The sequence below is a fragment of the Epinephelus moara genome, chromosome 20, assembly GCF_006386435.1.
Source record: "Epinephelus moara isolate mb chromosome 20, YSFRI_EMoa_1.0, whole genome shotgun sequence".
In the NCBI taxonomy this organism is placed as follows: Eukaryota; Metazoa; Chordata; class Actinopteri; order Perciformes; family Serranidae; genus Epinephelus; species Epinephelus moara.
This window is the reverse complement of record NC_065525.1, coordinates 16,906,354-16,933,741: the sequence shown is the minus strand read 5'-3', so window position 1 is coordinate 16,933,741 and position 27,388 is coordinate 16,906,354. Positions and strand designations below refer to the sequence as shown.

Here is a 27,388-nt window from a genome sequence, read left to right as displayed (position 1 = left end):
TGCTGGGTGTCCTGTTTATACAGACACGGTTTTGGCACTGTTACTACCTCCCATTAAAGGTTAAAGGCGAGACAACTCTGTCCCCCCATTCCACGACAGTACCATATATTCATTACTATGAGACAGCATTACGGCATGATATTCTCACCTTGAACAGGCAGTGTTGAAATGACAAAACAATACAACAACAAAAGAGGCAAAAGCACCACAAACTCTGTGTGTCTTGCTCCTATGTAGGAGACATGGTGGGGCCTTTTGCATATCAGTGCCCAGGGGCCCATTGTCTCATAATCCGCCCATGTTTGTGTGCTGTTTTCTATGGTGGGGAAACTACCTGACCCCAGATTTGCTGTGTGACACTTAAACATAAATGTAGGAATATGCAACATGTAAGCTCAAGGTCATAAAGGTAGCTTGTATTTTGACACAGGGCCCCTTGTCCTTATTATGTTAACTGGCATTGTGTTTTAGTTGTATATACTACCAAACAATGTTTTAGGTAATTTAGCACAAATCCAGTGAACCAGGAGTTTTGGGGGTTCCTGGAGTTCTGGGGCCCCAGGGCAGTTGCCCAATTTGCCTTGTTGGTTAGGCCCAGAGAAATCTGCAAGAACAGTGGGCCTACTCTGGTGCCAATGTCACAAACTTAAAAAGTTAAACAAATCTGAATGATCTGAATAATTTGACATTAATACTGACAGAGGCATCCTCTGTAGTGACTGCAGCTATAGACAGCACCTACATTCATATACTGCAAGACACCTTATGATCACAGGAGGGAGGCAGAGGCTTGACAGACGTGGCTTTATGCATATTCACAGGCAAAATGTACATTATATTTATAAGGCAGTTTTTTCGCACTGTTGTTGGTGACTGCTCAGCACCATGTGGGACTGATGGAGGTCACTTTCTGACATGTTCAGTTTTGTGTACGGAAGTGGTCAGCAGGTTGTAAGGTCAGAGGGTAAAGGCTATAGCTCTTTCGATTGAGAATACACACAGCCATCTTGGATCTAACGTAGAGAAGGGAAATTGATGCGGTGAGGATATTTTGCTTATTTATCGTCATATTAAGTCGGCTCGGGTCACATTTAAGCTTTCAGCATGAGCGGTTTATGTCGCTGTGTCCCTCCGTGTCGATACGGAGCGAGTCTTTAGCCTTTAGCTCCGGCAGATTGTCGCTGCTGGGCTGCCTGCTACTGCTGCTGGCTGCAAGCGGAGCGTAAACTGAGCCGAGAAAACGGACAGCTGACTGTGGATATATGGAGGCAGAGAGGGCCCAAATGACTGCCTTATAGTAACTGCTGATTGTTAGCTATGTCAGGGTGTTTGGGGGTTGTAAGGTGTCGGTATGTTGTGGTACTTAGCTCCCTGTGAAGGCTGCCTGGTTGCGAACTGACGTTAAGCTAGCTAAGCTAACACAGATTGATTACAAGCGCTTAGCCTGCTAACGGTAGCGAACTACACTACTATTGGCTAACTAGCATGTTAGCATTGCTGATGTTAATTTACTCAACAGTGTCAAATTAGGTAACTATTAAGCTTTTAAGACGTACTGTGAGCCATAGTGGTTTAACAGGGAGAATATTAGAGGTTAGTCCTGCTGTCAGCTGGTTTATATAACAAGTTATGGATAAGATAAGTAGTTTATAATGTTACAGAAGTTCAGCATGTTCTTCCTTTATGCGGGCACATGACTACAAAGTAGGCACTCACTGTTCAAAACTTTATTTTAACAACCCCAAGATGCCAAATATGTCACAGTGATCCACAAATAAATGAGAGTAAATGATGCATCCAGAGTTTACCATTTGATTTAAAGATGCACTCATGGAAAATCCTTTCTTCTTGTATAAAAAAGTTGATTAGATACTAGGGATGTGTAGTGTCAGTGAACTGCTGGAGCAACCAGATGCAGAAAACAAAACTTTCCAGTGCTGTCAATATTGTAAAAAAAAAAAAAAAAGAGGTTGTAAAACATTGTACAATAACTTAAAGTGAAACTTAGATGGATTAACAGAGATATTTTCAACATTTGGTTTTGAAGAGGAATCAGATAGCAATGTGAACATCACTGTGAAATGTGTGTTTGTCCATTTCTTTACCTCATGTCAAACTTCTTTCCCTTGCACATCTTTAACAGCATCTATTCTCTCTCTTCAGGTGACAAAAGGCATGTTTGGTGCTAGAAAGAAATTTGTAGAGTTCGTCGAGGTAGTCGATAACGACTTTTCCGATGAAAGCATGTACTACAGCCAGCCGTCGATGTTCCCACATCGGTCGGAAAAAGATGTGAGTTTTGTCCACATATCTGCACACTTATGTCATTTCTTGACTTGACACTTGAGGAGTCTTTTTCTAGTTATCTTACTCTTAATAGTCCTCAAATGTTTTCCTCCAGATGCTGTCCTCTCCCTCGCCGTCGTCGTCGGGTCAGCTGTCGCAACTTGGTGCAAGTTTGTACGGTCCACAAAGTAAGTGTGTTTTCTACAGTCACTCACATAGCAGTTTTTCCACATGCAGATATATTATATCGATTATGAGTGTAGGTTTTATGGGGAACTATTGCTAATAAAAACCTGAAAGCTACTGAAAGTTTGAATGTGGGACATTTTTCAGATGAATTCACTAGGTTGTCTGACAGTGCTTGTCCCCCCCACCCCATTCTTCTTCTTCTGTGTCTTTCTTCAGGTGCACTCGGGTTCTCGGTAAGGGGCATGGGGAACAGTACGCCTCAGTTAAATCGAAATCTAACGCAAGGCACGCAGTTACCAAGTCATATCACCCCCACAACAGGGGTCCCCACCATGTCCCTCCATACGCCTCCATCACCAAGCAGGTGTGTACTTTTTTTGTGAGCTTGCAGCATCTGTTTGGATTCATACTTGTATGGTTTACAACCATAAGTAACTGGAAATAGAAATGATGGTTGATATGACGATCAAATCCGCTAAATCAGACCTGATGATGTTTTAACAGGGGGACATTGCCGATGAACACAAGGAACATGCTGAACCACTCTCAGGTCGGTCAAGGCATTGGGATGAGCGGCAGGACCAATAGTATGGGCAGCTCGGGGCTGGGCAGCCCCAACCGCAGCTCGCCAAGTATCATCTGTATGCCCAAACAGCAGCAAGCACGCCAGCCCTTCACCATAAACAGGTAGACGGATCCTGCATAACTCACTCGTCCTAGGAGAGACCTGCTGTTCTTTTTGTCCTCTTCAGTTCATGATATAGTTTTTCATTCTAAGGAAACTTATGGAAGCTGGCCTTATCATTTCTTTTGGTTTTCTTTTGTCTGTGCAGCATGTCAGGGTTTGGTATGAACCGCAATCAGGCTTTCGGGATGAACAACTCATTATCAAGCAACATCTTCAATGGCACAGGTTAGTGTGTTTTATCCTAGGTGGGTACACCAATGGATTATTAGTTTGGGGTTTTATTTAAACAAAAACTCCTGTGTTTATATCGGATATTAAAAGAATAAATTCCACAAAGTGAGAATTACATTTCATAAATGCACCTTGCACAAGATAACCTTGTTCACTGATAAATGCAGTCAAGAGTATTTTTGTGATGCAGGAAGCACAACCACTTTTAGATGCAGGCAGCAACAGGTCAGACTGAAAATCAGTTTAAACTGATCAGGCTCTTTTGAAAAATCTGGGTATTTTTTGGGTATTCCTTTATGTGTGAAATTAATTTCTGTAAAGGCGTTGATTTATATTTGACTGTGAGTAACTACCATACAAAATGAGCAGCTGTGTTTCGTCAGCAGGGGTTAGTTAGGTGAGGGCTTTATCTTCATACATTTCAGCTGAAGGTAACATTACATAACACAAGTCTCTAACCTCCTGTTACTCTAGACGGGAGTGAAAATGTAACGGGATTGGATCTCTCCGACTTCCCTGCGTTAGCAGACAGGAGTCGGAGAGAAGGGACTGGAAACCCAACACCGGTGCTCAATCCACTAGCTGGACGGGCTCCTTATGGTAAGCCATTAGGCTGGAGAAAGTGTCTTATTTTTATACACATTAAGCTGTAAGAAGTAGACTCCCCTGTAAGAGGAAATGGATTTTAGCGTCTTGATTGGGTTCATAATACAAACCAAGGCTTTGTTTTAATGCACATCAGTAAAACAAGAATAGCTAATGATACCCATTTGTTGTAATATATTGCTCATTACACCTTGGGGAATTGTAATATCTACTTCTCTGTGTTCGTTATCATCATCAAGTTGGCATGGTGACGAAGCCATCGACTGAACAGACACAGGATTTCTCCATCCATAACGAGGACTTCCCCGCACTGCCTGGCCCAAACTATAAGGACCCCACGTTGAACAACGATGACAGCAAAACTGTAAGTGTGACCCACTGCTGACGCATCAACACAGTCTGGCAGGATATCTTTTGTTTTGTGTGTCTAGGTCACACATCAAGGAGAATTATTTATCGTGAACTCACGTTTTATTTATCTGTATTTAAAACTGATCTTCTTTGTTTTTCAGAACTTGAACTCCACAAGCAAGAGCACATCCAATGCAGATGGGCCGAAGTTCCCTGGAGACAAGACGGCCTCAGCACAGAACAACAACCAGAAGAAAGGGATCCAGGTGTTGCCCGATGGTGAGACCTCTCAGCCAATCGTATCGCTCCAATTCCACTGAGACATCCCTTCTTAATCGCACAACTTGGGTGAGGCAGTTGGGCTCTCGAGCCTGCATTTGGGGTTAGATAATTATTGGATGGGCTGCAGTGAGGAAACCAAAACAATATGTTCAGTGTGATACAGACCATCATCATCTTTCCATTAGTCTGTTTGTGACCCATCACTTGTTAAAAAATAATGGACTTGGTTTGCTCTCCAAAGCGTGCTAAAAGTGTGGGTTAGAAATAAGGAGGTAATGTATTGACAGTAAGTATTAACTGCAGTTCACAGCCCAGTTTCAGCAGTTTGTTGAGCTCTGAATTATCCTGCTGCTGCTGCAGGTCGGGTGACGAACATTCCCTCAGGAATGGTGACAGACCAATTCGGCATGATTGGCCTGTTGACGTTTATCCGGGCAGCAGAGACTGATCCGGGGATGGTCCATCTGGCGCTAGGAAGTGACCTCACAACACTGGGACTCAACTTAAACTCACCAGAGTAAGACAGCTGCTCTACCCTGAATACAGTAACTGTCAGATGTCATTAGCCAGTGGGTATATGTTCAACAAATGAAAAGGGGATTAATTAATCAATAGTCCACTAATTAAAATCAGTAGCCCATTTAAATGTTACATGACCTATAATACATGCTGCAGGCACAGATGGTTACCATGGTTACAGTGGCATTTGCCCAGCTTTCCTTTTCACCAAACAAATCTTAGTTAAACTCTGCCTTTGGTCTGTACCAGGACCACTTGGCCCTCCTTTTTTACTAGTACATTTTTACACAGAGACAGATTTGGCTCTTGGCTCTGCACCTCTCCCTCTGTCCTAAGCCACCTGATGACCACAGGCATTTGCAGGGTTCCCACGGTCCTAAAAACCCCCCTGGAAAAGTCACGGAATTTCACAATCACATTTTCACGGAATTAGTCAAAATCATTAAAAATTTTAGGAAAGTCGTTGAATTTTACTGTATATAATGAAATTGTTATAATAATCTTCCACGGATAACTTTCCAAGTAATGTAACATAACAGCAAATTAATTTTCTGTAGCTGTCAACATAATGTAGTTCTAATATGCGTCGATGTGTGACAGCATTTTATTTACTATCACATACGTTTCGTCAGTTTCTTCCTGCCGTTGTCTCTCCCTCTTTGAATGCCAGCTAGCTGAAATCATGTTTGAATGGAGTTTGAATCTGATATGTTTGAAAAATGCCAGACAAATGGCGCAAGGAAAAAAAATCTGTGCGATGTGTTCTTCAAAAGTCATGGAAGAATTTAATATTTCGTCAATGAAAGTGTGCGGAGACCCTGCATATGAAAGCTGGTCATACAGTACAGTACAGTATTTGATTTTGTTTCACTGTAGAGCTCTCACTGTTTATCAGACTGAAGATGAGAACAGAATTAGCTAGCTAACCACTCCACAGCCTGTCCACCTTGCTTTCTGCTGCTTTAGACTGCCTCCCCAGGAGGAGAGCAGGCAGCAGCTTGGGAGACGCACATTTGGTCAACAGCTGTAGTGGCTCGAATTCAGCCATTGTAACTGTCCCAGTATTGGTGGCCAGTGGCAGTGCTGGGTCTAACCTGTGTGACGGCAGCAACAGAAAGTTTGCTAATCTGATGATGAGTCAGGGCCGTCCAGTCTCTCAGAGCTGGAGTTTCCACCGGCTAGACTCAGCTTGCTGTGGCCTCTGACTGAGGGTTCATCTCCGGAGCTGCTGCTTTCTCTTGTGGCGAGATGGCCTGTAGTGGTAGAAAAGGACACACACAGGAGCTTGCGTTAGCTGCATAAACATGAACTTGAGGCCGCAGCTGTGAACCTTTAGCTCTGGTTAGCAAAAGGCTACACTAGTAGAAACATTTTCTGTCCATCTCTGAAATGCTCCTCTGATATTGAGATGATATGATATTTTGTTTTATTTGTTTGTCAAACTCTCTTTTCACTCTCTTTTTGATAAGTCAGTTTTCTTTTTTTTGGGCTACTTTGCAGTTTTTGTTCCTGCCACAATACTGGAATAGCATCTTCAGGATTCTCTGCATGGAATCAGGCTTTAACCAATGAGACGTGCATATGCATATGCTTTGTAGAACAACCAATAGGAATACCCTCTCTCTCTAAAATGACCTGTGATTGTCCAAAGCCTCTCGTCATGGCCTAGATTTTCTCAAGCCAAAGAACAGAGCCAAGAGGAGGGGCAAAGTTCTCTCAGACCACTTGAATTATATTATGCTCAAAGTTTATTATGGTGTTTTTGCCCAATAAAACTGCAGACTCCAGCTTAAACGACAAATGATACTCAAGATGCCAAACTGTAATAGACAATTAAGATTTACACAACAATACACAACACCTTTTAGCCAAAAAAAATCCCCAAAATATCAGTAGAACACTGGTTTCATGAGGTCCATGATCATTATTGGCAATTTTAAAAGTACTGACTGTGTTTTTCTATATCAGTGCATTGGTTTGACTCATTCTTGTTTTGTTAGTTTGTTCTGATACCTTTTAATTTATCTAAACTGTGTCTAGCAAATGTTCTGTTTTGATGTTCACAGTGACAAGAACTTACTGCAACTTTCTTTCCCGACAGAAACTTGTACCCCAAGTTCGCCTCTCCTTGGGCCTCATCACCTTGTCGACCTCAAGACATTGGTAAGACATTAACGTGAAGTATGTGGGGGAGTACGACTTTTTAATGTTTTATAATCGCCTTAATTTAGTGATCATTTGGCAGTCCTGATTAGCTTTTAAGATTTGGCAGAGTCTGAGCCAGTCTGAAGACATTTTTATGATGACATGTTGAGTATTGATATAGACCGAAAGGGAGATGAGGGGTAAGCTTCAAAATGTGGTTGGTCTCTTCTGAACGTTATCAGTATGATTTGTTAGTACAGAACAGCTGGTAGTCGATTCTAAGAGAGGAGGCATTCAATAAGAAGAGAGCTCATCTTACAAAACATTCACATGTGGACGTTTTTGTATTGAATCGTGATTTTAATGGTGTTTTAGTCACTCTTGCTTGCTCTTGCCTTTTCAGACTTCCACGTCCCGTCTGAATACTTAACAAATATCCACATAAGGGACAAGGTAAGTATGAGCACCAGAACATTGATACAATAAGTGGCTGCAGTCATCAGGTAGTGTATGTGGGTACAAAACTAATTATCTGTACTCTTTGCTGTCCTGATTCCAGTTGGCTGCAATTAAACTGGCACGATATGGTGAGGACCTGTTGTTCTACCTGTACTACATGAATGGTGGAGACCTGCTACAGCTTCTGGCAGCTGTCGAGCTGTGAGTACTTCATCTTATGAATGGTTACTGCTGCATAAATGTTGTCTATCATAACTGTTAAATTCACACCATAAATAGTGTCTATTTAAGTTCGATGGTGTTTTTTTCTCTATCTGGACATTGTTGACAGGCATTTTCAAGTCCATTTAAAGTTAGTTAATAATAGCTATTCAAGTTTGTGGCAAGCTTTCAGCAGCTCATCCCTCTGTACTTGGCTTCCAAACAGTTTCATGGACAAAATTTCCGAACCTTTCCATGACTTTTCAAGGACCCAGAATAAAATTTCCATTACCATTCACAATGTATAACACAAACAGAACTGTAGACAATACTTACCGCCAAATGTTAATTATAGTATAAATATTGAACAGCAACCTTTTTCAGTCTCTTATATTTGGTCGTGTTCACTTCATAAAGACAACTTCAAACTACGGGCACAGTCAATACATTGTCCCTAATTTAAAAAAAGCTGTATAACACCTGGTATGGAAACATGTTACATGACACTGTCACAATGTTAAGTTTCTTGTCCTACAAATGTATAACATTTAAAGTTTATTCAGACATAATTCCAGCTAGCTGGCAGACATGGAGGGAGAGACAGAATGCAAGGAGAAAATGAAGAAGTGAAGAAGTGTTAGAGTTACGTTATGTCAACAGCTGCAGGAAATAAATTTGCCCTTATTTTACATTTCATGGACCGTCATAATTGATAAAGTGCTTTTCAAAACAAAGTTACAAAGTGCTTTAGATTTGATTGATTTGATTTATTTATTTAGCACAATTGAACTAGACAACTGTGAAATCCTATGACTTCTCTAGGCTTTCCCTGACTGTGGGAACCCTGGCTTTAGAGTGAAGCTTTGATTCATGTGGTTTTTTTTAAGGTTCCTGGGGTTAAAGGTTTACTATGCAGGAATTGTCAGACGCTGTTTGTAAACAGTATTGCCAGCGAAAGTGAAAGCCAACCCTAGCTTTGTCTTGGCGTTTCACCTCACTGTATTTGCAGTTTTTCGGTGCTGTGTCCAAGATTTTCATAGCTTGCTCTTGGATGTATGCTGCTTACGGTGTGGCAACCTGGTCGCTAGGTTTATGTTAAGTCCTGACATCACCTGAGTGTTGTATCTAGGGATGTCCCGAACACAGCAAAATAAGAACAGGTAAAGGACAGAGTCTCTGCAGATTAATACACCACTGCGCACTTGCAGTGGATCGTAAGTGATGACTGAGAGGGATGAGTCTGTACATTGTGTTTGAGGAAAATCCTGCATAGTACACCCTTTAAAATTCTTTTTTCCTTATTCCTTGTTCATAACTTCACTCTCCAGCTTTAACCGGGACTGGAGGTACCACAAAGAGGAGCGGGTTTGGATAACAAGAGCACCTGGCATGGAGCCTACACTGAAGACCAACACCTACGAGAGGGGAACCTACTACTTTTTTGATTGTCTTAACTGGAGGAAAGTAGCCAAGGTAAGAATCTGTCTTTCCACTGCACCTTCGCAAATAGCATCAGGTTTTACCGAACATTTCCCGTCATGTTAAAACTGTGTTTGCATCTCTAAGGAGTTTCATCTGGAGTACGACAAGCTGGAAGAGAGGCCACACGTGCCAACAACATTCAACTACAACCCAGCCCAGCAGGCCTTCTAAGGCCCAACCAGTCCAAAGGGCCGCAGCGGTTCCTGCACATGACACTGTTGTCCAGGAGGGGGCGCTGTGGTTCACACAGCTTGGTTTTTATTCCTCGAGGATTTGGCTATCCGACTGCGGGGGCTGTCAGCCACCATCAAAACTGCCCTGCCTTTCCAAAATTACATGCTGCCCAAAACACCAACACTTGTTCTGTTTTTATTCTTTATGTTCCTCCTGGGTTTTTTTGTCTTGTTTTGAGCAGGGTCTGTGTTATGTTTACGTCTCTGAAGCCTCTGAAGTTTTCTTTTAGAACGGAGGACTGACCTTGTGGCACAGGACAGTGACAGAACAAGGTTTACGCCAGGTGTTCCGAACAGAAAAAAGGCGAGGAAAGTTCACATCCTCAGACGCAAGTGAAAGGGTGAAAGAAATGCAATGTTTATTGTTGCACTATATTTAGTAATAAAAGAACACAAAATTTGTTTGTGATTTTTTTATGTGAACACTCCCTGATATTTTTTTTTCCTTTTCTTTTTTTTTTTTTTTGTTTAAATGGGTTGGGGGGTTCATGCAACGTTTCCACATGCATCCCTTTTCATCTCACCCATTTTTTTCCCTTCCTTCCATTTACATTGATTCCAACCTCTGTGTTTGCACCACCGAACTGTTTTCTGTCTCATCCTCTGTTTCTCCCTCTGTCCGTCTCTCGCTGTGAATTTTGTGCCAGTTGAACATGGACACAAATTTTGGGAGACTACTTTTGGTTCCCACGAATGTGGACAAATCCTCGCAGAGGCTAAACAGCGACACAACGTTGCTCCAGAGCAAACAAAACACTTTCCAGTCTTTGTTACAATTTTGTAAGAAATGTGTACATTTTTTGTTTCTTTGCATCACATAAATTAGTATATGTATGTACGAATGTGTATATATGATTGCTATATATATATATATATGTATGTATATATATATATGACATCTATTTTGGAAGAAATTTTGCCCTGCCTTGTACCTCGTTTTTATGAGGTGAGCATGGATGCAATATGTGGACGCAACAGGACATTTCTGGATCTGCTGGACAGGGTGTCACATGGCACTGCGGGCACTTAACATCGAAATAATACAAAAATAAAACGTCATTTAAGGAAAGGCCTGATTCTCAGCCAAAAAAAAAGAACAACAAAACAAGAAAAAATAAACACGGAGATCATCCCCCCCAGAGTTTGGAGCCCAAAGCAAAAGAAGGGATGTATTTCATTTCAAGCTGTTTGAACAGCCGTGAACAGCATTTCATAGGAAACGGAAAAATGACAAATTGAGGAGAGAAAAAAATCCAGACCAATCTTGTATTTTCTGAAGTTAAAAGCTTCTTTTCTTTGTATTAAAGCAGAAAAGGCTTTCCTGAACCACTGTGTGTGTGTTGTTTATTGCTCTTTTGTAACGTCAGGGATCCCTCGCTAATTTAAATTCATTTCCTGGACTCAGTTTTGATTATAATGTACAAATTTGCAGGCAGACATGTACAATACGGACACTGTGCTTGTTTGAAGTCTGAAGGATTTCATTACAAACATTCTGTTGAAAGTGCAGGTTTTATTAGTCTTCAAAGACTGAACAGAACTTTCTCATCAAGCAAGTCAATTCATGGAATGTAGTTCTGACCAGTTATGGCCTCACATGTACCACATGTTGATAAATAGAAAACTGGGAAATCAAAATGTAATGAAACATCTCCTGAAACGTTTGCACTATGCTACACCCACAGATTGAGAATCTTTCTATGTTAGATGTATTATTCCTAAATTAATTAGGTTATACAAACAGGTATCCACAGATCTGAAAGGCACATACACACCATAATTCATACAATGTATAAAATGGACAAAACAAGAACTAGCAGTAGACAAATATGGCACATAACATGAGATAATACACTGAAAACATTCTCATTACTGTGCCTTAATCTGCAGTGGCATTAAGAACAGAGCTGCCGTTAAAGGCAACGGACAATCGATCAAAATTAGTACAGTGGACACAAAGATGTAGCAAAGTATAGAAAATAAAAACAGATGCAAATCAGTCACTGATTGAATTTGTCTCTGATCAGCAGAGGACACACACACACACAGGTGAGGCTTCTACTGTAGAAAAATAATCTAGTCCATCTAGACTGGATGTGTGAGTATCAAAAGGCAGCATGGCAAAGAAAGCGATCACTGTTACAGTACAGCTGTGACACCAGCTGACCTTTTCAAAATTGCAGTCGCTCGCGTAAATGCTACAAATTCAAACTGAAGTTATTAGATGTTGCAAACACTTCAAAGCTGTGGGGATGTTACGTCGTTGTTTCTGAAGGATGGAAACCAAAAAGACACGTCCTGCAGGAGCACTATGAGCAGACATTCTCTCTCTCTGATGATGATGATGATGATTGCTTTGTCGTGAGACGTAAAGAGACACAATATCCTTTAGGTGTCTGTCGTTACATCCAGTTTACGAGTTGTTTCTCCCTGAACGAAGCACATGTTTCAGTGCAGTCTGCTGCTTGAGATCCTCTCTTCACACACCCTCCTCTGCCCATGTTGTGAACCCTGATCTGCTGATCTCACAGTGAGGGTCACTTTGAGGCAGGTTCAGTCGGGGTTGAGCCATCTGCAGTACTTCCCGCTTTGGAAGCTTCCTCTGGTGGAAGAAAAAGCAACCGAGTTATTTCTGAGATGAAGACAAACTGACTCACCCATCATTAATCAGTATACCAGCCATCTATGTAAAACCATCTACAAAAACCCTGTATAACAGGGCGGGAGTGTCAGAGGCTTTGCATAATTAAAAGGTCTCAATTAATCATCACAACATCATCTAACCTTTATCTTTCTTCTCCTGAGTCTCCTCGGCTGCAGTCTTGTCCGCTCTGAAGAAGATCCGGGCGCTGCTTAATGAGAAGTGGAGCAGCTCAAACTCCTGAAGTGAGAGGAAGACAAAGAGGTCAGAGTGAACGATTCTTACACATCTGGGGTTTTCAGGCGCGGAGGGAGAGACGTGAAGATTCTGTGCGAGGTGAAAGAGACAGGTGCACGGAGGTGTTCCAAAAACAATAAGAAGCCAGTTATTGTAGTATGGGCTGCTGATTGGGCCCTCTTGTCAACACAGTCAGCAGCAGCGTCTGTGCAATTTAAGTACTTTAAAACCCACGAGCAGCAATTTGCATCAAAGATTAAGTTCCTTTCTTGAGTCACATCTGAACTAGGGTTGGGTACCGTTCATAATTGAACCGATATGGTACCAGTACCGGTATCTGGAATTCGGTACTGGTACCAAGCGGTACCTTATTTCAGTACTTTTTAACCCTATGAGGGTAAGATACGATATTCCTCACTATATGAAGTGACTGATAACGATCTGTATAATGGATTGTAAAGAAATTCGTCAGGTTTTTATTTTGTAGACAATTGATCTGGATTTATAGCGTGATGGGATGACAGCACAATGATGTGTGTGGTCCTGCGCTTTCATGTGATATGCGTGGCATTTCTGTGCGAGCCTGTGTTCGCGAGTAATCCATCCGAGAGTAATGTGTGTGCAGAGCTATATGAAAGCTCTGTTATACGTCATTTTATTGTAACTTTATCAGTTTTTTTCGCTGTGAAAACGTTGGATTACTGGCAAGTGCTTGGCCTTGTCGGAAAGCTACAGTTCTGCCGTTTCATGCTTGGCCTTGTCGGAAAGCTACAGTTCTGCCGTTTCATGTGATATGCGTGGCTTCTCGCTATGACGATATGGTCACGGAGAAAATCCACAGAGAAGAACGGGTGTGAATTTGGACGCACTATGTGTTGTTCGGGCCCATAGTCTAAACTTCTCAGTTTCAACATTTTATTGAGAACATTTAAGAACAGTGCTGCATGTTAACTTTTGTCTGCACATTTTTTTTTGTCGCCATTGTTGCTGAGTCTGAGGTGCGAGTCATGCACTCCACCTCAGGTACCGAAATTTGGCACCTATTCATTTTAAGTGAATCAGTACTCGGTAGTACCGACGTGAATCGGTACCAAGTACAAAAAGTACCGAGTTTCGGTACCCAACCCTAATCTGAACACAGACATGATACACATTTTTTGGATTCAGTTTGACCTCCACATCCCAAGGCTATCACCCACGTCCATCCTGAATAAAGTCCATAAATCTGCTTCAAGACATTCCTTGAATCAGAACCTGACTGAGAATCATCACGTTTTCTTCAGTATCCAAGTCATTAAAAATAACAGTAGTCTGTACATCCATGGACACATTGCAAACAGGAACCAGTAGCTAATTCGGCAGCCATTTTATGCTGCCAATTCGTTGAATCCACGGCAACATTATACTTCCTGTTAAAGGCATATTTCACCTAAAAAAATGACAATTTATAAATCAATTAATCATGCTGTGCTACATTGAAATCCTGAAGAAAACTTTGGTTTTCTCGCATGCCTCCTTGGAAAACACAGAACATACTGATTCATTGGGGACCACGTTTAACAGCAAAATTATATCAAAACATCCGTTTACAGACTCTCACACAACTCATGCGGTGTAATACAAGTCTCATTTATCCAGTCGTATGCTCAGTACTTCCCAAAAACATGAATTTTTGCTAAAATCTTCCTATTTAAAACTGAACTGAAACTATAACTTGTCTATGCTCTCTTCAAAGCCAGACTCCAGTACTAAGGGGTTTTTTTTAGCAAGGAGGAGGTGGAGGCATACATGGAAGACAAAAGGTTTTTTAAAGGTAACAGCAAATCTAACTGATATACAAATGGTCATTTTGTGGGTGAAATATTCTTTTAACATCCCTCAGTAAGACAGGTTGAAGGGGGGGTGTTTGTTGTGTGCGTACATGTGGGTGTGTCTTCCACAATCCAACAGGGACTGTACCTGAAGGTAGATGTCCAGCCTCTTCTGAGTGAGGTTCATAGTTTGCAGTAACTTCTCATCCTGGCTGGCCGACTGGACACTCTGCTCCTTCACCACAGCATTCATCTCCCTCTTGTACTTGTCTCTGACGGCCTGGAACCAGTGCAGAGAGTCAAACTCCAGATATTGGTCCAGCAGCTTCAGGATGTACGCCACACCTGTGAGAGTGAGACATAGCAGCAAGAGAGAAGAGGAGAGTAAGTCGACAGTCAAAAAGCAGAAGTGTAGAGCACTGAGCTGATGTTTGGTAAATACTTATGGCTTAAACCCACTCACCCATAGCAAAGCCATCATCTGTGAAAGCAGCTCCAGATTTGTTTTTCTTGTTGAGTTTCTCTTTGCAGCTGATGGAGTGCTCCACAAAATTCACCGTCTACAGGAGAGATTTGTTGTGTGTAAATTACTGAAACTGCTGCATAGATGCTGAACAGTCAAGAAAAATTAAAACACTGCAGAGAGACGAGGTAAACACAAACACACAGAAAGAGAAAAAGAGCGTGACACAAATAACAAGTCTTCACACTGACCAGTGGGGGTACAATCATGTAGAAGTTCCTCAGGTGCATATTCTTGGCACTGCGAAACTCAGGCGCAAACACAGCCACCAGCATCTTGAAGTATTCCGTCCCTTCAGCAGAGTTGCTGGTCAGATCTCCCAACACTGAATCCAGGATGCTGGAAGTGACACGCACAACATTTAACAAGAACTGTGCAAACAACAGGTGATGTTTCTTTTTACATATCTCTCACTGTGGTGCCCTCTGCAGGTGTAAAAATGGAAATACACTGAAAGTATCTTGACAATATTTCATCACAGAAACAACTAAAGCACAGCTGTTTGTCTGTGCGTGACAGAAATATTAAACTAAAACGGAATCATACAGTTTAACACCAACTGGAGCTGACGCCAGACTTAAAACAACCCCAGTCCAAAATACACCAAAATAATTTTTGACTCTAATAACAGAAATAAGGCCACGCTAGACAAATTTTTACATATATATACTAATATATAATAATTTGGAGAAATACTGCAGGGTTTTCAAATGCCCTACCTGGCAGCTCTCTGGGTCTCCTCTGAAAGTCCCTCCTCCTTCACCAGCTCCTCAAAGTTGACTATATCCTCCAGGTCAGGGACGAACCTCGAGGGGACACAGACACAAAAACACACCAGTGAGATATGACAAAAACACACTTCAGTGCACATTAGTGTGGCGTCATAAAGATGAGGAATTTAAAATCCTTAATCTTTAACTGAAACATTTCTCCCAGAAACTGCTCACATGACCTGTAGGTCATTAGAGGACATTAAAGGGCCAGAACCTGGTTTATGACCAGCCTGAAAAAACTCAAAGAGGAGGAACAACAAAGTTTAAGTGCCCTCTGACAATCTAAGCAGGTTTATTAAATTTATAACTAATCAAAGACACCCGACACTGTGAGCTCATTGAAATAGAACTAAGAGCTAACGTTGCAATTAAATTTAGATGTACTGATATGTTATGTGTAACTAACCATTTAGAAAATAGTGATGTTTTAAAATGAACCAACAGAACTGTCACCAAGAACTGTTAAAAATACATTTAATCAAAATAAAGACGTCATGTGTTTTGACTCTGTTAGCAGCTGAGGAAACAAGAAATATATATGTGCATTTATATAAGCAGCGAACTGATCATAGCTTGTAATGAAAACAAGAATTATGTGGAGATGTCAATTCTGCCTGCAGGGCCATGTTTTCTGCACCTCCTCCTCCTCTTCCTCCTCTCAAGAGGGAGAAGACAGGCACAGCCCTTTGACAGCAGGAACACTGACATGTACTGATTTTATTTCATTCTTTACTGCCACCCACACAGTATATATACACATATATATATATATATATATAAACATATATGTTTATATATGTTTTCTGATCAAACTTAGATGATTGACATTTAAACTCTGCTTAATTTAGTGTTTATTATTAATTTATTGATACTAATGCGATGACATCCTGTTAATTCATAAAAGACGTTTGGTGTCGATCAGCAGCAGAGAGCGCTATGCTTTCAAACATGTACAGAGAGAGACTAAGAAACGCCCTTGATCTGGAAAAAAATGATCAAGCTCACAACTGTACTGTAAATATGGCAATTATACCCCTCTCTCATCATTTTTCTCTTTCTTAAACTTTCCTTCAACACTGATTTTGTATGTTTGCAATTTACTTCTTGTATGTTCTTTGGATGTAGTATTTTATATAAGCCATTACATGTTTCTAACACACCCTCACATACACTGGTAGTTTATTATTTCATGTTATTTGTATTTATGTGTGTGAAACAAATAAACTGAAAAGTTAACTAAAAAAACATGGGAGAATTAAATTTATAGTAAACTAAGATTTAGCAGATTTAATTGATCTCCAAAGTGTCATCCCCTCCACCACCCCCACATATTAATCTCATCTTATACATTAACATAAGTAACACTGATGTATCCTGTTCATCTGGTATTTCAGAGACTTTCTCAGAGTGACTCAGCACATGTCGTCCATATGAACATTGCATGGAAGCACAAATACACACAACCAGCACTCAAACGACTCTCTTTTACCTGATGGCACTGCTGCAACAGTGGAGGCCTCCAGAACGGATCATGCGCACATAGCCCATGGCGTTACCTGAAAGAAAACAGGGTAAACTGGTTTTGGTTTACTTTTGCCAGCAATTGGATTGCTAAGATTTAATGCCATGAACAAATCAACATTCGTGTGTTGTTCTCACCAATCTGGCTGATGAGCTGTCTGAACTGGTCCAGGTAGCTGTGTCCTTCCGGAGTGATGCCCAGCTTCCTGATGCCACGGTTAAATTTCTCCGCTCGCTCAAATGGATACTACAACAACAACAACAAAAAAAAAAGAACAAGTACAGCTGAGCAAGAGCTGGAGGCAGGGAGCTAAGTTATTGTGCCTGGTGATATGATATTTTTAAAACAGAAACTTAAGGAGGATTAGACAGCTAACTGGTTCCAAGAACAGCAAATCCAGAAAAGCCCTCCGCTCCCGAGGCTGGATTTACCCAAAGTCTGTGTCTGTTAATAAGAAAACTTCACATGTTCATTTGGCAGGTTCATTTAATCTTAACCACTGGATTTCAGTTTCCAGCTCCCACCAGTTGGAGCTCAACTGGTGTTACAACCATCTGATTGAAATAAAGCAGAGCATTTCACTCCTGCAATATTCACCATCTGTCCATTGTGCTTTGTTTGTGTTAACTGGTGTGGTATAATGAATAAATTTGGACAGGCACCGAGACTTTTCCTACCTTCTGATCAGACTGGTCCTTTGTTTCTCTGAAGAAGCGGATGTCCTTGATGAGTCTGGACTTGATGTGCTCGTCGTACATAAACTGACTGAAGATGTAAAACTTCTTCCGCAGGAACTGGTAGGTGAAATTCACCTGATGAAAGACGAGAGATGTGCAGCAAGTGAAGCAAAAACCCACGGATACACCAGAACAAACAGAGACGGACTAAAACACACATCACTGCTTTCTGTGTAAACTCACTGTGGTGTTCATAATGCCTGTGCCGTGGGTCCGGATGGAGTTGGCGATGTGACGGATGTTGATGGTGTTCAAGTGCTTGTTGTTACTGGCCTTCTCTATGAAGATCTGTTGGAAAGAGAAACAGTATATAATGCAGAGACATCTGCTTGGTTCAGGAGAGAGAAGGTTCACATAGAGGCAACATGTCTTACCTGGTTGTTGAGGTTGTAAAGGTAGCGTGAGACAAAGACGTGAATGTTCCTCATGATCTCCAGAACATCCAAACCCTGTTGAGAACAAACAGGCAATCCAGTTATAATTAACTATTTATCACCTATACTTCTTTAACTAAAAATGCACCTCTATTAATGATGTGTACGGAGTAACCACAGACCTGCTCTAGGGTCTGGCTGGGCAGGTGTGCCTCCGTCATTGTGAGCCCATAGCGTTGTGTGGCGAGGTTTCTCATCTCACTGTAGGTGGCCCAGTCATGCAGAGCGACAGTGGTTAGGTTGTAGAAAGTTTTATCCAGGTAGTGGGTCACATAGGCTGCAGGACATGAATAAAAGAGACAAGTAATTATGTTACACCCTTAACACCATCTTACAGTTTTCCAGCAGGTGTCAGTGTTGCGCAGCACACACAGTACACTTACTCATACTGACATGACCAGGGTTCACTTACTTCTATTATACACAGTGTACTGGTAAGAAATCACTCAGTTAAACACAGATTTAACTGTATTTTCACTGAATGAAATATTTAAACAAATGTTTTAAATTGCAACTGAAATAGTGACAGCAATCAGAGGGTACACACCTGTAGTGTAAGATTTAATCTTTAATTAAGTAAAGGTCTTATACTGCATAAGTTGATTAAGGGTGAAGGTTATATAACCATGTTCATGTATAAGTTCCTATAAAACTGTTTGTTATGCATCTATGTGTGATGAAGCACTGTTATCCAAGTCTATGTATTCAGAACACAAGGTTATGTATTCACATTGAAGAGCACACATATACCACACCATGTACTGTCTAATAATAACACACACACTCTAATGTTTGTATGGCATGACACACACTCTAAGAGTTCACATTGCATGAAAGCACAGGGGACTGTATAGAGAAAGTCCCCAGGTTTCATATGTTTTTAAAAAATAAAGTGAAACCAGGCTCGAACCTACTGGTGGGAGAATTTGGGGATTTCCAGATTTCACTACAAAATCTTTACAAATTTTAGTCTGCATGTGAATCAGTACAAATGATAAACTAGAATTCCTGCTTCGTGGAACAAAACACAAGGGTGTGATGGGATGGTACTCATTCTTTTGGGATTGGTACAGGACAGGAGTTTATTTTGTGGGAGTGTCATGAGACAGGAGTGAAAATTCACACCCGTGTCACCATCTAGAATGTGCACCTTTGATGTGGATGAAGCGGTTGAAGAAGCGGATGGGTTTGAGGGAGAAGAAGTGCGCCAGGTCCTTCATGCCGACTTTGAAAGGGTTCCTGTCGTCCAGCTTCAGGTGGGTGTGAACAGAGAGACGCAGGTCCTTCTCGATCTCCTTACACAGCTTGTCCAGCAGGTGCTACAAGAGGTAGAGGCCAGAACAAATGAGATCAAGGTTCACACATGTACACCAGAAACATGGAGGTAAAGGATGTGACTGCAACACTGGAAATCTGTTCGTTATGTACAAAATGAACTTAAATCAAGAGTCCTGACACTTGCACACCATAATCTCACTTTATCCTGCAACATCCTCATTTCATCTGGCTACTAAATGTCATCTGTTCTCACCTCATTGAACACGTCCATGATCTCCTTGTCGTAGCTCTCCAGTAGTTGGTTACATGACTCCATGTGTTTGGCGTGCAACATGGAGGGCACACTGTCCCGCAGCGCACTGAACATGTACTGCTCCGGCCAATCAAGGACATCAGCAAGGAAGGAGAACACCAGAGCAGCCAATCAAACACAAGCAGGAGAAAAACACAGGCAAAATTTAAAACCAAACTATACTACGCTATGCTATGCAATACAATATACTTCAGTAAATCAAAGGATCAACAAAGCAGTGAATACCAACTTCAAAAATTCATTCAGCAATGTTTCCCCTTATACTGATAATAAAGTCCTTTGTGATCCAAGCAGAGTGTCACGGTTCTTGCTCATAAAGCACCTCAAAGAATAAGTGTGTGTGTGTGTGTGTGTGTGTGTGTGTGTGTGTGTGTGTGTGTGTGTGTGTGTGTGTGATCAGTGCATCAAAGGCCAGTCTGCTTACGTGTATTCGTGCTGCGTCCACGGCATTGTCATATACATCATCTAGGTAGATGGGAAACACAGCTCGCTGCCAGTAAAGGAAGCTACAGTCACACTGCAGCTTGACCCTGAGGAATGAAGGAACAGTCCCTCAGTATGCCTAAAGACTCTTAAAGTAGGTCAAAGGAAACATCGACAATTTATACACAGTTCGGACAAGGTCCAACACTAGACTCCGCCAAACGATTTGGTGATAAAAAGTGTTTGGTTTTAGTCTGTTCTCAATACTTCTGTGCAGGCTATTAGCAAATGAGACATCACAGCACAAAAACTGTCTGTCTGTTTAATGAAATGTTGAAAGCTGTCTGTCACACTGGCTGCACACCAAGCAGCAGCAGCAGCATCTTAACTTCTGGAAGTTTTCTTCACTGCCTGGAGGGTTAATCACTTTGCCAGCTCTTAGCAGATGGAGCGAAAGCAGATTGTTTCATGCACTGACTAGAAATTTTTGTTCAGTGTGATCAAAAGAAAACAAAATCCCACCTCTCGCTCAGCTCACTTATCAGATCCAGCTTTTTCAACACCAGCTGCAGTGGAAGCAGCTCCTCGTCTTTAAAAGTTTTCTACGAGACAGCAAGAGATTTCAATGTCAAGCTACGAATCGGATCAAATAACAAGGAAACAGACGCGTTTGTATCCGAACACAGACTTCTCCCAACGTACCAGCTGAGTGCCCACACACAGTGCCAGAGACACCACTAGGCGACGCTCCTTTGTGCTCGGTCCACTCAGAGCATTTTCTGCCAGCACCAGAGAGGACAGCACGTCCAGCCGCTGCTCGCTGTACTTCTTGTCGGAGATCACCCTTTTCTTCAGGGAATTAAAACAAATTGAAGTTAGATATGTCTCCTTTGCTCCTCCACAAACTCCTCCTGTAAATACCAATAATGTGCTTTATTATCTGTTTGTATTTACCTTGGCATTGCCGATGGCGTTGAGGGCCTGCGACTGCAGCTGCTGAGTGATGTGAGAAACAGAGTCTGCTACAACCATGGACCGCCTGTGGAATGTGTGCTCCACAGCCTGAGGGGACAGAAACAACATCCCGTGACTTGACCTTATTAGTTTCACACAAACAGACATTGGTGAAAAGCAAAGAAAAACTCAAAGGCACACACACCTTGAGTAGCTCAACCAGTCGACACAGAGCTTTGACGGAGGTCTTGGTCATGGGCCGCTGCATCGACATGTACATGTTCATGGTGGTTTTGATAATAGTGCTGATGCTGTATGCATACAGGATGCCCTGTGAGGAACAGCAAACACAGAGGGAGGGAACTGTTAGTAAAGACGTTATATCTGGCTGTTTTTAAGTGATAATCAGAGCATCTTAGGTGCATTTACACCTGAATTTGAAGGGACAGTTTGATTTTTAGAAGTGGGGTTGCATGAGGTATTTATCCCTGTTAGCTGTAGTGGGGGTTTGTCAGCACACTCCCCGTTTGGAGAAGCAGGCACGTGTACCACCACAGAAGCTAAGCAATGTACTGCTGTGGAGGGGGGCATGAGCTGCAGCGATTAATCAATTAATTATTGTCAACTATTAAATTAATCGCCAACTAATTCGATAATTGATTAACCAGTTTGAGAATTTTTTTAAGAAAAACAACAACAACAACAACAACAACAACACAAAAAAAGAGTCAAAATTCTGATTCCAGCCTCTTAAATGTGAATATTTTCTTTTTTTTCTTCACTCCTCTATGACAGTACGCTGAATATCTTATGGTTCTGGAAGGAGTCCAGCAGTCTTGACGAGAGAATAGATTTAGGTGCCTAAAGTAAGTTCAAAAGTCCAAAGTGGTACACTGCTTAGCAACTGTGGCGGTACTCCTGTCTGCTTCTCCAAACCGGGAGCAAGCCTACTGCCATCTACTGTAGGTGATAAACTAACTGTGGAAAAGTACCTAATACAACCCTATATAAACAAAACTGAACATCCCTTTAAATAAGAATTGGAAAACTGTGAATGCCATGTCCTGCTCTGTAGTCCTGCTGAGTCTTGTTAGAGGATAATCCTGTCAGTCCTTACCTGTATAAACACATTACACCTGCTGTTAAGGTCTTCTGCCAACTTGTCACTTTTCTGCTCCTTGGACAGGATGGACTCCATCTTCATCATCCAGGAAGTTACAAACACATAGTACGACTGAACATCCCTGAGGAAAAGAGACAACAGAAACTATGAGATTCTGCAAACCTAAAAATCAAAGTTAAACAAAATAAATGTTTTTGTCCCCGCTGACTTTGTTAGCGTCTGTGCTCTTTGCTGCAGGTAGGTGTCTCTCTGCGCTCTGATGGCCTGTAGACTCTTCTTATCCATCAGTTTAGCTGCCGCTGGGACCTTAGCCAGGAGGAACGTGTCAGGAAACCAGATGATGTTTGCAGTGAGAGTAACTGCTGGAACCTACAGAGAGACGCAGACACAAAAACACACATGAGGGAAATGTTTCCACATTTAGACGAGGGAGGACTGTCACAGTTAGAGAAAAAAGGCAGGCCAGGAATGCTGAGCTACCTTTTTACAGATGTCGAGCAGCGCTTTGTAGAACTTTTTGTCAACACTCCTGAAAATGTGAAAGTGAAGCACAAAGAGGCAACAGACGCCAGCATATTTATCTCTCTGGTCTATCTCTGAAGGTTCACCTGAAAACAATACAGACACACAGACATAAATCACTTTGAGGCTGCAGCAAAGTAAAGTGAAACCAGTCTATTCAAAGAAGAGAAACTGACCAATTTTGGATTCAACATTAGTGAATATGGTGCGAATGTTGAAGGCAAACTCCTCAGCAAAGGCGCTGTTTTTGGCGACAGCTACTCCTTCCCCAGGATCATCGAATCTCTGCTCCACACAGGCCTGTTACGCAGTCATAAACATCATGAGGTTAATGCTGCTCAGAGGACACGAACAGAATATATTCACTCAAGTATTCAGTCTTAAAATGACCTGTTCTTACAGTTGAGAAATTTATAACCATTTGCATATTAGCAAAAAACTAAAACCACTGACTTCTCAGCAAAACAGCTCAAAAAATCAATTCTAATACATAACAACAGCCTGAAAGAAGTGAAGTCACCTGCAGTATCATGCCATCCAGCAGCTGTCCCTCAAGCTTGAGCAGGAGCTTTTCGAACGGTTTCAGCTTCTCTTCAGGAATGGAAAACTTTCCCGGGTTATGGTGCACAGATTTTAACAACCTACAACAAGAGAATTAAATTATAAAAGACTATAGCCTACAAATATTGTATATTAAAGGAGCTGTATACGATATGAGAGCATTAATATAGCAGCAGACAACTATATTCTATGTAAAAATATAGGGGAGTAACAGCGTCCTGAGCAGAGAATGAAGTCACCCTTCCTTTTGCCTGTGCTGTAATCCAAGTTCTGTTTTGTTGTTGTGGTGGATGGTCGAGCTGCGGGTGCATGGTAGTCCTTCTGAGTGTATCCAACTGGCTAGCTAATCGCTTCCGCTCCACACCATGCTCATACAGTGATTACCTCTGATATCTCGATGTTCTTTCACGTAAGCATAGCACTCACCCTTCGGTCCCCTCTCCATGTTAACACCATTAGCTCTGTCAACACTGTTGCAGTTGTGAGCACTGTTCATGCGACTAGCTCCATTAGCTGCTAGCAGCCGGCTTAGCCACCTCTATGTTGAGAACCATATGCAGACAACCTCTTAATCATAGATATGCTCTGAATATCATATAGAGCTCCTTTAAAGCAAGTATGTTGAAATAAATTATAAACTGCTGTTGAGATCAACCGACATAGCTGGGATGTGAGCTGAGCTTGACATCGTGTCCTGCCTGAACTAACACTATGCTCAACTTAAGCTGAAAACAGCAATTTTGAAGGACATCATGTGATTTAATTGGGCTGAATAGTAATAACTGAGATTCATATTATAGCATTATTGAGGTCTTGCTTTGTTTGCTATTCCAAGAATATATTTTTAAGAAATAAATGACAGATGTGAATGACAGTTTTTCTTGGCTGTGTGACTGATTTCAATCAACTTTTATGAACCATTGAGAGAACAATGAGCTGTCCTTCAGTTTTAACAGGTGAATATTGTCTTCTGTGCAAAAAAAGTTGAATTCATGAAATATAGCTTTTCATTTATCTCACTGGTTGCAACAGATGTGTGTATGTGCATGCATGCGTGTGTGTGTGTGTGTTTACCTTTTATACATCTTCCAGTGATCTTTTAGTGTGCCGTGATTTTCCATTATCTCATCGAGTGTGAGCAGAACCACTAACAACTCCCCGAGGTGTTCGTACACTATCTGCAGAGGGAACACAAAAAAGACATGGTAAGAAATGTTTAGAGATAGAGAACAGAGACTGAAGACATAAAAGGAATATAATCTTAAAACCCACCTGGAAATGGACACCTGATGACTCAATGATTTTTGTTGCACCTCTGAGATATGAAAGGAGAAATGCTTTTGTACATTTTGTTTTACGCTGACACAGAGCCAAACATGCATTAAGTACTTGAACCAGCAATGCAGTCTGTAAGCTGTTGTTTTGTCTTCATGTGAAGTGCACAAAGGCTCTTTTGACAACATGGGTATTCGAGCCAATCCGACAAGAACACTACATTCACTGTGTAACATTACTTGCTTCTGTAGTAAGATCTTACTTGTTGCTGTTGTAGAGGGCAGCCAGCTGATGAACAATGTTGACCACCACTTCATAACATCTTGACACAAAACAGGACAGTTCCTACCAACAGACAAAGAGAGAAACGATCAGTGTTTTCTGGATTTCAATAAACTGCAGTACGTTATGATAGAAAAAAAATCTTTATTGGCTACCTGGAGGAACGAGATAAATCTGCCCATCTGAATCTGAGAGTCTCCTTCAACAACGCTGGTGTCAGAGACTGTAACACAAATGCACATAAATATGTTATTTCTTAATCAAAAAGCACTGTGTACCACTGAGGGCAAACCAAAAATTGAAGTATGTAGTGACAGCTGACAGATTACCTCCCTCTCCATAGTACAGTAAGCCATTGTAGAACTTGGTTTCAGCCTGCAAAGGAACATAAATTTAGCACACAGGAATAACATCTATTTAGAGTGATGTTGCTTAAATGTTCCTGCTGGAGTTTTAGACCTCTAGTAACACTGCAGACTTGTTTTTCTATGAGTGGGTCATTGTTTTGTTTATCTCATGCACAAGTGATGCGATACACAATCCTGCCAATGGTGTCACACTATTCCACTGATCAACAGGTGGCAGTTACACAAAATATGCAGCAACGAGCCAACAAGGGCAGGGAGGAAGACCACAAGCTGGTAAACAAAGCTGGATTTAAAATATGTTTTAGAAACTGGCTTTGCAAATGTTTTACAAGGAAGGGAATGCATTCATCACACGAGTTAGAATTCAAGGATGCACATTATATTAATCCTTCAAACTCCACAGGGCATCTTTAGGTAAGAGTAGGCAGATGTGATGAAAAACGCAAGCCAAACTAACCTCAACAATTAGTACAATGTCTTGACCATGCTTACCTCATACTTGAGCTTCTTCACTTCACTGCAGAGAGCAGCATAAACTGTGATGACTTTGTTCAGCACCTGCACACAACACACAATAACAGTCATCAAAAAAGGAAAACCTTTGTGCATACAAGACCCAAAAAAATGACAGACCCTGTCTTTATTTACCTTGTTGTCTGTTTTAATTAACTCCAGTAGTGATGACTGCTCGTATGGGAGAAGCTGAAAGAGAGTGGAAGTACTGAGGAGGAAGTTGCACAAGTGTAAACTGTGTAAAAACAACATCAGTCTTTTCACGCTTCATGTACAGCCACTGGTGTTTTACCTTCAGGGCGATGGGGTCCAGAGTGAAGTCCCAAACATCTCCAATGGAGTCATCCAGAGCCTCCTCGATACCCCTCAGTTGGGAGGTGTACTCCTCCAGAAACTTGCTGTAGTTCTTCAGTTGAACCTCTGTGTGTATTTCTGTAGGGTGGAGGGTTTAATTAGGGACACTTGGGCTGATGCTGCGTTTAAAGACTCACTCTAATGTAAACATTAATGTTGTTGCAGCTAGTTAGCAGTTAACACTACCAGGCCCATTATCTTTGCTAAAATATTTAAAGTAAAGACAGGTACCTTTTCTAGCAATTAAACTTCCGGTCTTTTTACGGCCTGCATATGAATGTTAGAGCAACAAATAGGCACATAATACACACTTAAACCCATGTCATCCACAACTGCATTAAGCCTGACATACTCACTAGAAAACAAGACTATTGCTCATTTTGCTAACTTTAACAGAAGGAAGTTGGCGCTACACTTGGCTATTTATGCTGCTTTTGACATTATAAATAATATATTATGTGAGAGCTACTGTTCAAACTACTGTACTAACGTGTCGTTTAGCTGTCAAACTGCTCAGCTGTAACTGTCTGCTAACGTATGTGACTGATGTTGGTGATTAACGTTAGCAACTATGGTGTCACTTAATTATACCATTACAATACAACTGGACTGCGTGTTATGGACGTACAGTTGTAATAAATATAGCAAAATAAATTTAAAATGTGTCCATTTGACGAGCATTTGTTTGCAAGCAACTGTAATATTAGTTGCGGGCCAGTAAATAGACGGCGCCTAGTGGCATAGCATCCTGATAGCAGGGTAAGCTAGCTCTAGAGGATAACGTCAGTTAGCATTAGCCTGTTGCTACGTTACACTGCAGGTCAGAACCAGGCGCTTTACTTACTCTGTGAACCGTCGTCAAAACGGTCAAACTCCCAGTCAGGTGCGATGGTTTCTACCGCCATAATGGTGGCATCAACTGTAACCCAAACACTGCTGTTAGACACAGGAGCTACACGGTCCCATGATCGGTCTCATGATTTTGTGAATTGGCGCTAGTGTTCATGGGAAATGGAGTCTAGAGGAGATGTCACTGGCAATGAGTAGATAGATAGATAGATAGATAGATAGA

General features: G+C 41.4%; 2 protein-coding genes across 3 annotated transcripts; one reads left to right on the top strand and one right to left on the bottom strand.

Annotated features, from left to right (window-relative positions):
* Nucleotides 1-944: 944 nt before the first annotated feature.
* cnot2 (CCR4-NOT transcription complex, subunit 2) lies at nt 945-10,072 on the top strand. 2 transcript variants are annotated; one of them, XM_050072647.1, is made up of 15 exons: nt 945-1,040; nt 2,164-2,292; nt 2,402-2,474; nt 2,692-2,839; nt 2,980-3,162; nt 3,309-3,388; nt 3,869-3,994; nt 4,240-4,364; nt 4,513-4,630; nt 4,994-5,150; nt 7,254-7,315; nt 7,701-7,750; nt 7,857-7,957; nt 9,286-9,430; nt 9,524-10,072. In XM_050072647.1, exons 2-15 carry the CDS (start codon nt 2,176-2,178, stop codon nt 9,608-9,610), a joined length of 1,572 nt encoding a protein of 523 aa, XP_049928604.1. In that variant the 5' UTR covers nt 945-1,040; nt 2,164-2,175; the 3' UTR covers nt 9,611-10,072. The 2 variants fall into 2 exon arrangements, with proteins under 2 accessions (XP_049928604.1, XP_049928603.1); XM_050072646.1 differs by having other exon boundaries at nt 2,381-2,474.
* A 1,093-nt stretch (nt 10,073-11,165) lies between these two features.
* Nucleotides 11,166-27,301, bottom strand: washc4 (WASH complex subunit 4). Its single transcript, XM_050072645.1, has 33 exons — nt 27,161-27,301; nt 26,255-26,394; nt 26,098-26,151; nt 25,942-26,007; nt 25,411-25,456; nt 25,237-25,304; nt 25,062-25,144; nt 24,797-24,839; nt 24,599-24,702; nt 23,484-23,604; nt 23,140-23,263; nt 22,922-23,049; nt 22,650-22,810; nt 22,436-22,562; nt 21,524-21,649; nt 21,319-21,426; nt 21,067-21,213; nt 20,887-20,966; nt 20,366-20,471; nt 19,882-19,998; nt 19,501-19,669; nt 18,473-18,627; nt 18,291-18,365; nt 18,100-18,204; nt 17,857-17,991; nt 17,317-17,425; nt 17,147-17,213; nt 15,604-15,690; nt 15,076-15,223; nt 14,825-14,921; nt 14,510-14,706; nt 12,457-12,553; nt 11,166-12,274 (listed from the first exon to the last, which is right to left on the bottom strand). The coding sequence occupies exons 1-33, from the start codon at nt 27,219-27,221 to the stop codon at nt 12,210-12,212; spliced, it is 3,516 nt and encodes a 1,171-aa protein (XP_049928602.1). The 5' UTR covers nt 27,222-27,301; the 3' UTR covers nt 11,166-12,209.
* Nucleotides 27,302-27,388: the final 87 nt, after the last annotated feature.